Here is a 12,102-nt window from a genome sequence, read left to right as displayed (position 1 = left end):
CAGTCCCTAGGGTGGATGGAGGGTTCGTGGCTTTAGAACATGATTTCTGAAGTTAAAAGCAAGATGTGGGTACCAGCTCATTAAAGGAATTTCATAAGGCTCGAGGTTGTTTTTCCTAGAGGTTCAGGGGAGAACCCCTCACTTCTTCTGCACTAACCAGTGCATCTCTTAGCAGATCTCCTACCTTGGAGTTCTTTAATGTTCTCCCTCTGCTGTCTGGCTTCTAAAACTTAGTGCACACTCATTCATGCTTTTTAATGTTTTCCTGAAGATCAAGCCTTGACACATATTCCAGCAGTAGAGTCCAATTTTTCTGAAATCAGTATGTACAGAAATGGAGATTTCCTGTCTCAGTGCTCATGGGGACCAAGAGTTCCTGGTGGTACATTAGTCTTGGTGTTTATTATTTTTTTTTAAGGTCTAGGGAATGAGCTTTCTTGCACATAGCTACTTGAGTGCGGCAAGTCACATTTAATAGCCTTTGCTTTCAGCTTGAATCTTTACAGAAGGAAGATTAGGTAATAGTTTGTGTAGAAACATCTGTTTCCTAACAAAGATTTCGCCCTATTTTATTTTTTTATGCTGTCCCTCTAACCAGAAAGTCCTTTAGTCTTTTAAAGACTTAGAAGTCTTTAAGTCCTTGTTGGGTATTAGAGTTGCTGTGGTTTTAGCATGCTCATGCTCTGGATCCTTTGTTAGCTTAAGTTATTAGCCTTAGATAAGTGTTGTGGGATGGAAGGACTGCTTTCTATTGTCAGCGCAATTTCTGAATCTCTGGACAATTTGTCTGGGTTAGAATTTAAGTTTTTTGGCTCCAGTGCTTGTTTAGACCTTTCCCTTGTCTGAGGAAAAGATGTTTTTAAAATAATTAAGCATAGCATGCATTAAAAGAGAACCTTTCCACAAAATTGAATTGCTTGGTGTTTATTTGAGTTTTGGGTTGCTTAAATAAATAGGCATTTTGCTTTGTTTGCTTACAAGCAACTTAGTATCTCTAATGGGGAATCTTTTTTCCATGTTTTCCAAAGAAGACCAGCTTTGAGGGTTTTGAAGAACAACGTCTCTCTACACTCTGTAGTTCTTTGTTTTACATCCAAGTGGATTGTATGTGTCTAAATATTACATTGTTAACACACGTCTTTCAGCCCCTTTAATGTTATTTAATGTTATTGTGATGTGTCTCTAATATGGAAAAATTCAATACATAGATTTATTAGGGAATAATCCTTTTGGTCATTGTTTTCTTGAGAGTTCATAGAGTTCAGTCTGCTGTTTTCAAGGAAAGATTCTTCACTGTGATGCTCCATGTTCTTGTAAATAAATTTATCCTGTGTTTCTTAGAACTCAAGAGACTTTTTTATATCTTGGTGCCAAAATTAGTGAAACTTGGTTTACTGGAATATGCAAACAGGAATTCAGTGCTGTAAGTCCAAGCACTTTGTTTTCTTCCCAGTCACAGAGCAGGAAGTGCTGACCAGCTTTCAGTGGATTTAGTGTTGTTGCTGACCTACTGCAAGACTAGTATTCCAAGAATTAGAGCTTGTTTGGTGTGTGACCCTGGAAAGAAAGAGTGATTTGAGGCCGAAGTTGTCATTTTCTGGGAAATGCCCTCTTTGTGTGCATGTGTCTTAAGCGGGGTGGGGAGTGAATTAGTAATGTAGTGACCAGTGGACCACTTCTGTTTTACCTGACTGGTTTGAAGTGAAGTGGCTCAAACCCTGCTCTGGGCACACATTCATGATCTAATTTGAAGCAGGGTGTGCAAATACATTTGGTTTATCTTTGTATTCTTCAGGGTAATGCAGCTCTTGTCATCAGTGGTAATAAACCAGCATTTCTCTGTGTGCTGCAGAGTACAGAGAGAGCTGCCATCCCCGTGCTGCTCCTGGTAGTCCTTAGCGTGATAGGCTGAATGAAATGAAGGGTCCATGTAGGTGTAAATCAAGCACTCAATTTCTATTTTAACACTGCAACCTAATTAAAAGTTAGAAACCTTATGGCCATCAGAATATCCTTCTTGTGTTCCAGTTTCAAAAGGTTTAGGAATGCCTTATTTGCTAACTTTTCTTCCTCCTTTTGCATTTCAGTTTGCGGGCCAAATGTCGACATTCGCAACGACATCCATGAGCTGAAGCGCCTGGAGAACTGCACGGTGATCGAGGGTTTCCTGCAGATCCTGCTCATCTCCAAAGCGGAGGATTACCGCAACTTCCGCTTCCCAAAGCTCACCGTCATCACTGACTACTTGCTGCTGTTCCGTGTGGCAGGCTTGGAAAGCCTCAGTGATCTCTTCCCCAACCTCACAGTCATTCGTGGCAGGAACCTCTTCTACAACTATGCCTTGGTTATCTTTGAAATGACAAATCTGAAAGAGATCGGGCTTCACAACTTGAGGAACATCACCCGCGGGGCCATCCGCATCGAGAAGAACTCTGACCTGTGTTACCTCTCCACAGTGGACTGGTCTCTCATCCTAGATGCAGTGTCCAATAACTACATCGTTGGGAATAAACCTCCAAAGGAATGTGGGGACTTGTGTCCAGGAACAATGGAAGAGAAGCCATTGTGTGAGAAGACATCTATTAACAATGAGTACAACTACCGCTGCTGGACCACCAACCACTGCCAGAAAAGTAAGATTTGAGGAGATATCCTGTTTTTGTTACCTCTTTTGGAAGTAAATGTTTAGTTTTGTGGTTTTATTTTAAGCTCTTCAGCAACTGAAACTTTTATTCTAGTTGTGTGTAGTTTGCATGAGTTACCCATTTGCCACACAAATAGATTCTTCCCCAATCAGTAAAGGCTTGTCTCACATAATTTAAAAAAAAAAAAAAAGAAAACAACAAATCAGTAACTGTAAAACAAACCCCAACAAACTCCCTGAGTTACTTCCTCATGGAGAAGGTGGAAAGTGTAAGTATGGAACCAGTGCTGTTGCAGCAAAGCTGGAGGCAGCTTTACCTGCCTTGAGGACTTTAGCAGGAGGTGGCCATCGAGTGCCATCTCCTCCTGCTGAAGTGACATTCCGTGTGTGCCAGAGCTGTTGCTGTGCATGCTGAAGCTGTTAACTGGACTTTGTTTTTTGCTTCTCTTGGCATGCACCTCCAGACATTCCTGTAATGGTAAATCCTGTACGTAAGGACTTGTTTACTGACATTAGTTTTCACAGTACAGTCTGTAGAGTCAAAGAGTCCATGAATATCTTGACTCCCAGCGAAGTTACTCTTACCTGTTTTGTTCTTATCTGGCAGGTTTGTGTCTTTCTGATAGCAAGTATTAGCAAAAACAAAACCTGATCTCTTCTCACTTTTTAAAAATAGAGTAAACAAACTCATAGTTTACTCAAGTAACCTGATTACATGGCAGGCTTTTTGAGTTCATCCTGTGACTTTACGAAAGCTGAGCCCTGCAGTATCAGTAGGGCTTAATTACAACGTTGTCCCTGGGAGGAACAGTTCCTAAATTCCACACGAAGTCTTGACCAAAGCTGCCATAATGACAGGAAACACCACAGTGTGAGAGAAATCAGGACTCTATTCAGGTTGCCTTCATCTGGGGATGTTGTGTTTTTCTAAAGTGGCTTGTCAGTTGCTTGTGGAGTCCTCCTGTTCAATTAGAACTGCAATTAAAGTAGCTCGTGGGGCAGTTTCAGTCAACACATGCCAAAAATACCTCTGCAAAAAGGCATTTGGAGTATGTGCTTTTATCAATACTTACAGGAAATAAAGTTCGTTTTTTAAACAAAGCAAAGAAACCCCCTCAGCCTGTTACTGGGAGACATTGTGCTTTGCCCAGGGTGAGGGGAGTGTTTCTATGAGTCCTGCAGGCCAAATTTATGTCTTCATTAAGAGAGTGTAACTCTGTTGTCTGCAGAGGGTGACCAAGGTGACTCCTGTGCAACCTCATTGCCCTTGGTGGTTTGAATGGATGCAACAAGAGTGTATTTAATGAGATATAATGACTTGCTTTCTATTGAGTGCTTTGCCTATTTGGAGTAGACAAAAGTAACGTGCAAAAAACCTTTTTTTGGCATCTGAGTGACTGTTAAAATAATTTGGATCCCAAATACACATGAGAAGAAATTTGTTTAAATAAAATGAGGTCATAGTTAGACTGTGATAGCAGGACTTTGAAGGCCAGGGTGTAGGTAATGGGGTTTTTTTCCATATATGCTTTCATCTCCTTTCATGGGAGATTGTTTTTCCACACTGTAATGCTCTTAACGAGCCTTTCAAGGCTCTTTTCCAATACTTGCTTTCTTCTTCACAATTTGGTTTAGAGTATCTTAGGATGTACAGCATATAAAGAAATTATCAAGTTCTAATCAATAACCAGAGTGAGAAATTTGGACCTGTTCTAATCTGTTTGTTGTGATAAGCCACAGACTTTGAGGAAGATGACTTTAAATTTGCAGGCCATTCATGTAAAAACAAAACAACCCCAAAGTACTCCTGCTCTGAAGAAAAACAAGGGAGGTACAAAAGTGCAGTTGTTCCAAAGGAAGCTTTTTGTCTCCCCTGCTCTATTGCTCGGGCACTTTGGCAATGAACTCCTGATCAGGAGAGGACTCTTGCAGTACAAAGCTTCTGAAAAAGAACAGAAGGAAGGACTTTCCAGTTACTGAGTGGTTCAGTTGGCGTTTTCCTACAGGATGAGATACGACACCTATGTTATTTTCCAGGGAATATTTTTCTAGTGCAGTATCTAATTTAACCCTGACATTCTCCTTGTGTGCCACAGTAATGTCAAGCTGAAAATGCTCTCTATCATTCAGGGTTCCTTTGTGCCTTTTTATTTTTCTTTGCCCTGGCTCTGTGGAGGAGTGTGTATTAAATCTCTCTTGTCCTTGTTTAGGTTTTACGCTGAAAGATCTGAAGTTGGTGGGTAAATGTTGTGTGGGAACACTTGGTACTTTAAGTAGCCTGGCTCCTGTTTAGTTTTGCCATTGAGTGGAAGTTGTTTTTTTCCTTCTTTTTCTTGCCCACAAACAAAGGAAGAAACTTGTGCTTCCTTCAATATAACTTGTGCAGGAACAATGCTGCGGGAGGAGGGAGGGAAGGATATGCTGTGTCTGACTTAGAATAATCCACGGCACTTCTATAAAAGAGCAAGCTACAAAGAAACTGCAACTTCTAAATTTTTCTGGGTATTTTTAAGGTTCAGCATAAAGCGTCAGCAGCTCTCCTGCCAGTTTTGTTGCCCTGGTTTCTGTGTAGTGTACATTCCTTTACCTTCGAGTGCCCCAAGGCAGCAGCAATACTAGTTTGCTCTCTTTGGAGCTGCAGCATGTTGTGTTGGGCTTGGCACGCTCTCTTCTCTCCGACTTGCACCTACTTTTATGTTGGTGTATTCAATGCCAGCTGTGCCTCACTGGGGTTGCAAGGCCACATAGAAGAATCCCTCAAGATAAAAGGAGAGTATTGAAGTTGTTTGTTTGCATCAGTGCTTTGGGGCACAGGTAGAGATGGAAAAGATAAAAACTGAGTGTCCAGACATACAAATGAGACTATGGCCTTTTATGTTTTTCTTTCTTTTTTCTGGCAGTTGTGACTGCTGGAAAGGTTTATGGAAGCTGCCTGCATCTCACTCAGCAACTGATGTGAGAACCAGAAAAACTGTTCCTGCTGTACCCCTTGCAAGACTCGTGTCTGATGACACACTAGCTCTGCCAGTCCAGTGGTCTGCTGTAAAGAAAACTTTGGTTGTTTTCTGTATTCCTCTTGCTGATGATTAACTTTTGAGGTCTGCTGCCTTAGTCACTAGGCCAAGCCTGCAGAAACCAAATGAAAATTACACCCTTGAAAGCCTGCCTGGAAGTTCAGGATCCCTTGTCTACCATAACCTTTGTGTTCTTTTTCAAGCAAGTCCAGCTAATGCTTCCTAAGACACTTTGGCTATTGCTTGGGCTATAAGAAATGAACTGGGCAAACTGTTTGGGAAAGGAATAGCAAAACTAGCAGTGATGTGTGTATAAGACCTATGGTGCCCTGTTGGGTTTTTTCTCTTAATTATTTGTCTTCTCTCCCCTAATAAAGCTGGAGGTGCTCAGTGTCAAGTACTTGCTGAAACTTTTCCTACTCAGAGAAGACAATGGATCTGGTTATGGGAGAGGCTGTTACCTCTGTGAGGAAAGGGGTGTTGGCTTCAGCTGCTGCTTCTGTGGGTCAGGATGAGAGCACTGTCTGGGTCCCCCCTTGTGAGAGAGCAAATTAGAGCTCCCATATTTCCCAAATTGGGTGGAATAGCCAAGCTTCCCATAAAAACAGTGACAGGGAGTATCTGAAATGTGTGTATGAGCTTTAAGATTAGAGTTAAGGCATTAAAAAAAGGATGTGTAAGCTGGCATTGTAGAGAGGACATGGATGTGGGCTGTAAGCATTAAGCACTTGGCTCAGGAGATGAATTTGACATGAAACAATAGCTCATGTAGACCTCGCTGCACAATACAGCAGGAGAAAACTTTGAGCTTCTCAATGTGTGAAACTGAGGACCATGGAAAAGGCATGTGAGGATTTGGAGGCCGATGAAGCAGATGGCAGCTAAGCACAAAATGTTTTTAATGAAAATGTATCCTTATTCATTTTTGAATTAGTTTGACAATGGCCCGAGAAGATGCGGTGTATGAGGAGCAGGAGGGAGAAAATGACAGTGAGTGGGAAGAGTGGTCCATATGTGCCTTCTACTAAAATGTTTAAACATATGGAGACAGTAACATGATGTATTCTCACAAATATTCGGAATCTGCTCCTGTTTGTTTACACGGAGCTCAGAAGATAATGCAGTTGAGTGGTGTCGTTTGACATGGCTCCATTGACTTGTGCAGTGCTTACAGTGTGCACCAGCTGGGAATCTGCTCCCTGTTGATTCAGCAGAGTAGTGCTGAAAAACATGTGCTGCACTTTTTTTCCCTCCTCCTTTCTCTCCTTGTCTTCCCCTCTCTGAGGAGTATTCACTGTATTCCTCTGTCCTTTAGAAATGGTGAACGTACATGAACTGTGTAGGCAGCAAGTGAGGGGAAGAAGTTGGGAGCCAGAGATGATTAATCAAATTATTCTTATTTTGCTTAAAATTGTTTGCATGCTTATTTTTTTTCTGTTTGCTGTGGGGTTTTTATTCCCCCCTTAAACACTGAAATATAGTAGATATTATATATGTCAGCAGAGGACAACATGCTTTTAAATTTTACTCTTTCAGCAGGCAAATTAGATGTGGTATGATGTTAAGTGCTGGTCTATGTAACACTAATCCTACCTTTGTTGGTTTAAAAAAATTAGGTGTCATATAAACCTGACCATATTTTGAAATGGACAGGTTGTTTGTTGGTTGTGTTTGGTTGGTATCCAAACTCTCCAGCAAATAAACATCTTCTGAAAGGAATAAACACACAAAAAAGATAATAATTGTAAAAGGCACAGTTGGTGCCACTGAGTTAGAAAAATCTGGAGTACGTTAAAAAAAATTTGTTAGTGTTTTCCTTCTGAATGAAGTTTTTTGCTGACTTTTGCTCCCCTCCTGAGAAGTTTGCTCTCCAGCCAGAGGTTTCCCAGAATTTTTATTATGGCTGTGAGAGCATATTTAATTAGTAAGCTGGAATGGCCGCACAGCAGTTTAGGCCAATCTGCAGTTAATTACTGTAGCAGTGGTTTATATTCTGAGAAAAGGGCTAAAATTAAACAAATGTATACTTGCCATTTTTCTTTGTTCTATTATAAAATGGCATAACCTGGGAAGAATCTTGCAGCCTGCACTAGCCACCTAAAACTATGTGATAATGTTAAGTACTCATTGTGGCTTCCTAGTTTCTTTTGGCACAAAGATTTGTAGAGGACTGTTTGTTTTTAGAGGTCTTTAAATTTGGGAGTTTCATTTTCCAGTATGAAAAGATGATGCAGTGAGCTCAGTCCGGCGCTTTGCTGTGTGTTCCAAAAAAAAAAAAAAAGAGAAAGTAACTAACTTTTAAAAATACTGTGAAAACATTTAGAACTTTCCCCCACATTTTGGAATAAAGAATGAAAAAGGTTTGAAGTTTTTGGAAATACTCTGTCTTTTCCACTCATATTTACACACACACATGCATTGATCTTCTGAAAACATCACATCACACTTGCTTCAACTTGCTTTATCTTTGTCAGTCTAGAGGTGTGTTTATGGTCACCAGGTGATGTGCAGCTACATTTTAGTTAGTGGCCATCCATGCTATTGGAGAATTTTTTTTTCCTTGTGTTGTTTAAGATGATGGGAAGGGGTCATCCAAGTGTTGTAGAATGAGACGGTAAATGAGGCCATGATTTCAGTGGCACAACAATTTGTTTTGGTGATGGGGTGATTAAATGTATGTGCACAGTTACTCTGAGTAGTACAAACTGTTTTACATAGAGATCATTCTAATGGATTTGCTTGAATTGTTTTGTGCCAAGAAACTGTTTCACTGTCAGAAAAAAGCCCTGTGGAAGTGCAGTTGGGAGGTCGCTGATAGGAAATAGTAATTCCTTGGGTTTCTGGGTTGTGTGTGTTCGTTTCTCTGCTGTGTGGTAAAGGAAGAAAAGAGTGCCAGTTCTTCCTTACAGGAGGATGCAAAACATCACCAGGTTGCACACTGTGTGCCTGACAACCTTCTGATGGAGAGTGCTTGAAAAGAAGTCCTGCTCTAACCTCAGGAAGCTCATGGGAGAGGGGAATGACTCTGCAGCCCAAGGGGCCTGAGCCTGTGGAGCAGAGGGGGAGAGGGAAATGATGGCTGTGATCACACTGAGTGAGGATTTCGAAGATGATGTTTATTTATTTTGAACTTAAAATAAGAAGAATAAAAGGAAGTGCTTTAAAAGTTCAGTAACATCCTAAATTTACTTTTAGAGGTACTGTGTGTTAGTGATGTTTCAGAAATTTGATAATCTGGTGCTAGCTAGGGTTGGAAATGGAATGATTTTGATTTTACTTGCAGCACTTTGCTGTTCTTAATGGTTTGTTTTCATCCTGGAGCAGACTGAGAGTGATGCCCTGTTTAGAGAATTTTTTGGTTTACTTTCCTGTGCAGCAGTGCCACGTTAAATCTATGCAATTAAATACAAATCTAAACTTGAACCGAATCTTTCATTAATGTGCTTAAGGTGGATTTCCAGGCCCCATTGATATATATTAGACAAATGTTTGTTAATAGAATAGACAATTGTATTGGATAGCTAATTAGATGTAATGTAAGGCTTTAATTTTATGATGAATTTGCAAAACAACTGGGAGCTGGGAGCAGCTAGCAGTGTTATAGGGAAAATGTCAGGGAAATGTCAAGTGTAAAACTAAAAGAAAGCTGTGTTTTTGCTGTGTTCTTGTAGATGTCACAGGGACAAGGCAAACTCAGCCTGGCTTAGCATTTTCTGCAGTTCTGTGGCTGTTATCCATGCAATGAGCCCAGCTTGGAGTGGGTTGTGAGTTTTCCCAGGGATTTCAGTTTTGGCAGGTAATGCTTGTATAGATGTCAGACAAGGGGTGAGCTTGAGCTGCAGTCTTCTTATCTTGGTGGGGGGCCCTAAAGTGTTCTGTCCTCCACCTGTCCAGTTGTCCCGTTTTCATGGAATGTGTAGAAATACAACCTTTTGTGATGACTAATTTGCAATTAAATTTGAAATGGACTGAAGGAAGGGGAAACTTAGGCTCAATCCTGGGTAGGAATCATGTTCTCTAAAAATTTTGCACAGGAGGAGCCATTTTCCTATTTGTCCTTCCCCAACACACATGAATGCAGGAATTAATTGTCCTTAAGCATTTTCATAAATCGTTTTTATGTGGCAAACAAGTTTTTCAGTGTTTAACAATCCTGAAGAAGCCTTTGTTTGGCCTTTTTTTCCCCATTAATAGTGGGATTTCCTTCTCGAGTCTATCTGTGAGAATTAACTTCTAATAAAAAGATGCTGGAATAATAAATAACATGTTAATACAGAATGTTGAATTGCCTTTTTCTTCTGAGGTGAACTCAGCCTGGTTCAGTTGTCGAGTGTCTCTTCCTCCCCCTCCTTTTGAGCGTTGGGAATGGAATGTGCATGTGCTATCAGGCGAGCGCTAAAAATGATTTAGCAACGAGTTTGCCCACCATAAAATGGGGAGAGTCTGAGGTGCCCCAGAGCCTGGCTTTTTAAAGCTGGAAACCATGTGCCATTCTCTCAGTATTTTTTTGTTTACTGTTTCTTGCTGGGCAAAGTGAGCATGTAGTTACCTGCCCAAAGCACAGTTCTGTATGCCCGGGCTAATTATTAAATGTATTTGTGTAGCCCTTGACAGTGTAGGCGAGAATGACTTCAGCACATGACTCTTGGGAAAGGCTGGTGGTTTTTTTGAATTTGGTTGCTGAGAGGGATTTGAGGGGCAACTCAAAAGTTGTTGCTAGTTAAAGTTCAACTTATGCTCTTAGGTGGATCAAACTTCTGCTTTGTATACCAAGTGTGACCCTCTGGATGTGCTTTTTCCTGGTTGCAACATAATGGGTTTACAGCACTTAACTGTTCCCCCCTTAATGAACACTGCTCAATGGCTGTCCAGGCTCATCTTCCCCATTAATGGCTTCTCTAACTTTTCAATCAACTATGGGGTCAATTTGTCTTAATTTGGTTTTTTAAATTATTTTTTCCAGTTGATGTGCGAGGGATATAGATGGATGATTAATGGTTATGGTTTTGGGAAATGATGCCATTTGGGAAGCATGTTTGAAGTGTTGGGCGCGCAGAGAAAGTCTTTTATATCAACGCAGGCCTTGGGAGGAGGAGATGTTTTTCTATGTATAGAAACTTCCCGTATAGGATAGCAAGGGAAGGTTGCAGGGGGGTTGCCTGTCTCTTTAAGTGGGTTTATAATTGGCTAGGAATTTTTGTCAGCTTAGTCACTGCAGCATTCAGCGGATGAGGGAAAAAAACCACAGGCCCCAACCGTTAGGGCCGTGGATAGGCTCTGTCATCCCAAAGGAATGCATGTGAACAAAACACTTTGTGCGGTGCAACCGTTGGCCTAAACAGTATTGCATTCTTAAAGCAGCTCTGAGTCACATGGAGCAGATGGATTGTTTCACTAAAATGGAAGTTATGTATCACTGAATGCTCCGATCGAGCTTTCAAGTGTGGTTCCAGTAGGTCAGGGTGATGAAAGGGTGTAAAGGAAAAAAAAAATAAAATTCAGCTCCTTCTTGTGCGGTTGAAATAGTTTCTGTGGTGTTGAAAAGGTAAGAAAAGTGTTTCACTTTGTTAATTACTGGGCTGGCGCACTGGCCTCAAAAGTTTCTCCTTAGATTTCAGACGAGCATGGTCTTCATTCTGAGGCACTTTTTTTCATGCTACCCAAACTAATCCAAAGAAACCCCTGTTTTGAGGGGGAAAAGGAGAGGAGAGAAACCCCGCTCTAAGCCCCAAACCTGTTGGCTCTTCTCCCAATGCAACCAGCTGCTCTGCTCTTCCCCTCCCTGCCAGCCTTTTGCCCCAAAATCTTTCTTGAAGCTGTTCTCTCTAGAGCCTGGAGTATATTGATCGGTGAGGGAGTTGCTCTGTCTCTGAGGATGCCCTATCCCTTTATTTGGTTTTATCTTTTCCCTTTGAGGGATTTGAAAGGATCTGATAGGAGCATTTTCAGTCTCCAGCCTTGAAAGCGTGCCGGGGAGGAGCTGTGACTTCTGGCTAAACAAATTCAGAGCTGTCAAGAAGGGTGTTTTTTCTGTTTTTGTCCCCATCCCATTTTATGGGGAATCCTCTTTCAAGAGTGCTCTAGGATTTAGTGAAAACCCAGCCTCCAGTTGGTCGATATTGACAACTGCTGTCATTTGGCAGGCTGGCACTGGTAGCAGTGCAGCAAGTTTGGAGGTCTTAATCCAGTTACCACGAAGGCAGGTGTTTCGGAATTAGTGCCTCCCTGTGCTGTATTAATTGAATCTTAAATCATTACAGCACAAAGGGGAAACATTGACTAAATTCCCTTCCATCTCTGGAGCTTTCCTCATGAAGGCAGCACATGAATAGGAACTCTTTCTTGGAGAAGCTGGTTTACTTTGAGTGCCTGTGAAGGCTGTTTGGCAGAATCAGAATTGACTGGTCCACGTGAAGCGCTACATGCAGAACCGAAATTGCAGTG

The 12,102-nt window shown here is 41.3% G+C and overlaps 1 protein-coding gene across 2 annotated transcripts in view; it reads left to right on the top strand.

Annotated features, from left to right (window-relative positions):
* Positions 1 to 12,102, top strand: part of IGF1R (insulin like growth factor 1 receptor) — a 170,099-nt gene that overhangs the window by 27,488 nt on the left and 130,509 nt on the right. For both annotated transcript variants that reach the window (XM_039722726.1, XM_039722727.1), the window contains exon 2: positions 2,088 to 2,633. In XM_039722726.1, coding sequence (XP_039578660.1) covers positions 2,088 to 2,633 — 546 coding nt within the window. The remainder of the gene's footprint in view (positions 1 to 2,087; positions 2,634 to 12,102) is intronic.

The sequence above is a fragment of the Passer montanus genome, unplaced genomic scaffold (genome assembly GCF_014805655.1).
Source record: "Passer montanus isolate IOZ18808 unplaced genomic scaffold, ASM1480565v1 scaffold5, whole genome shotgun sequence".
In the NCBI taxonomy this organism is placed as follows: Eukaryota; Metazoa; Chordata; class Aves; order Passeriformes; family Passeridae; genus Passer; species Passer montanus.
The sequence above is the reverse complement of the archived record's forward strand: the minus strand, read 5'-3'. Positions and strand labels throughout refer to the sequence as shown.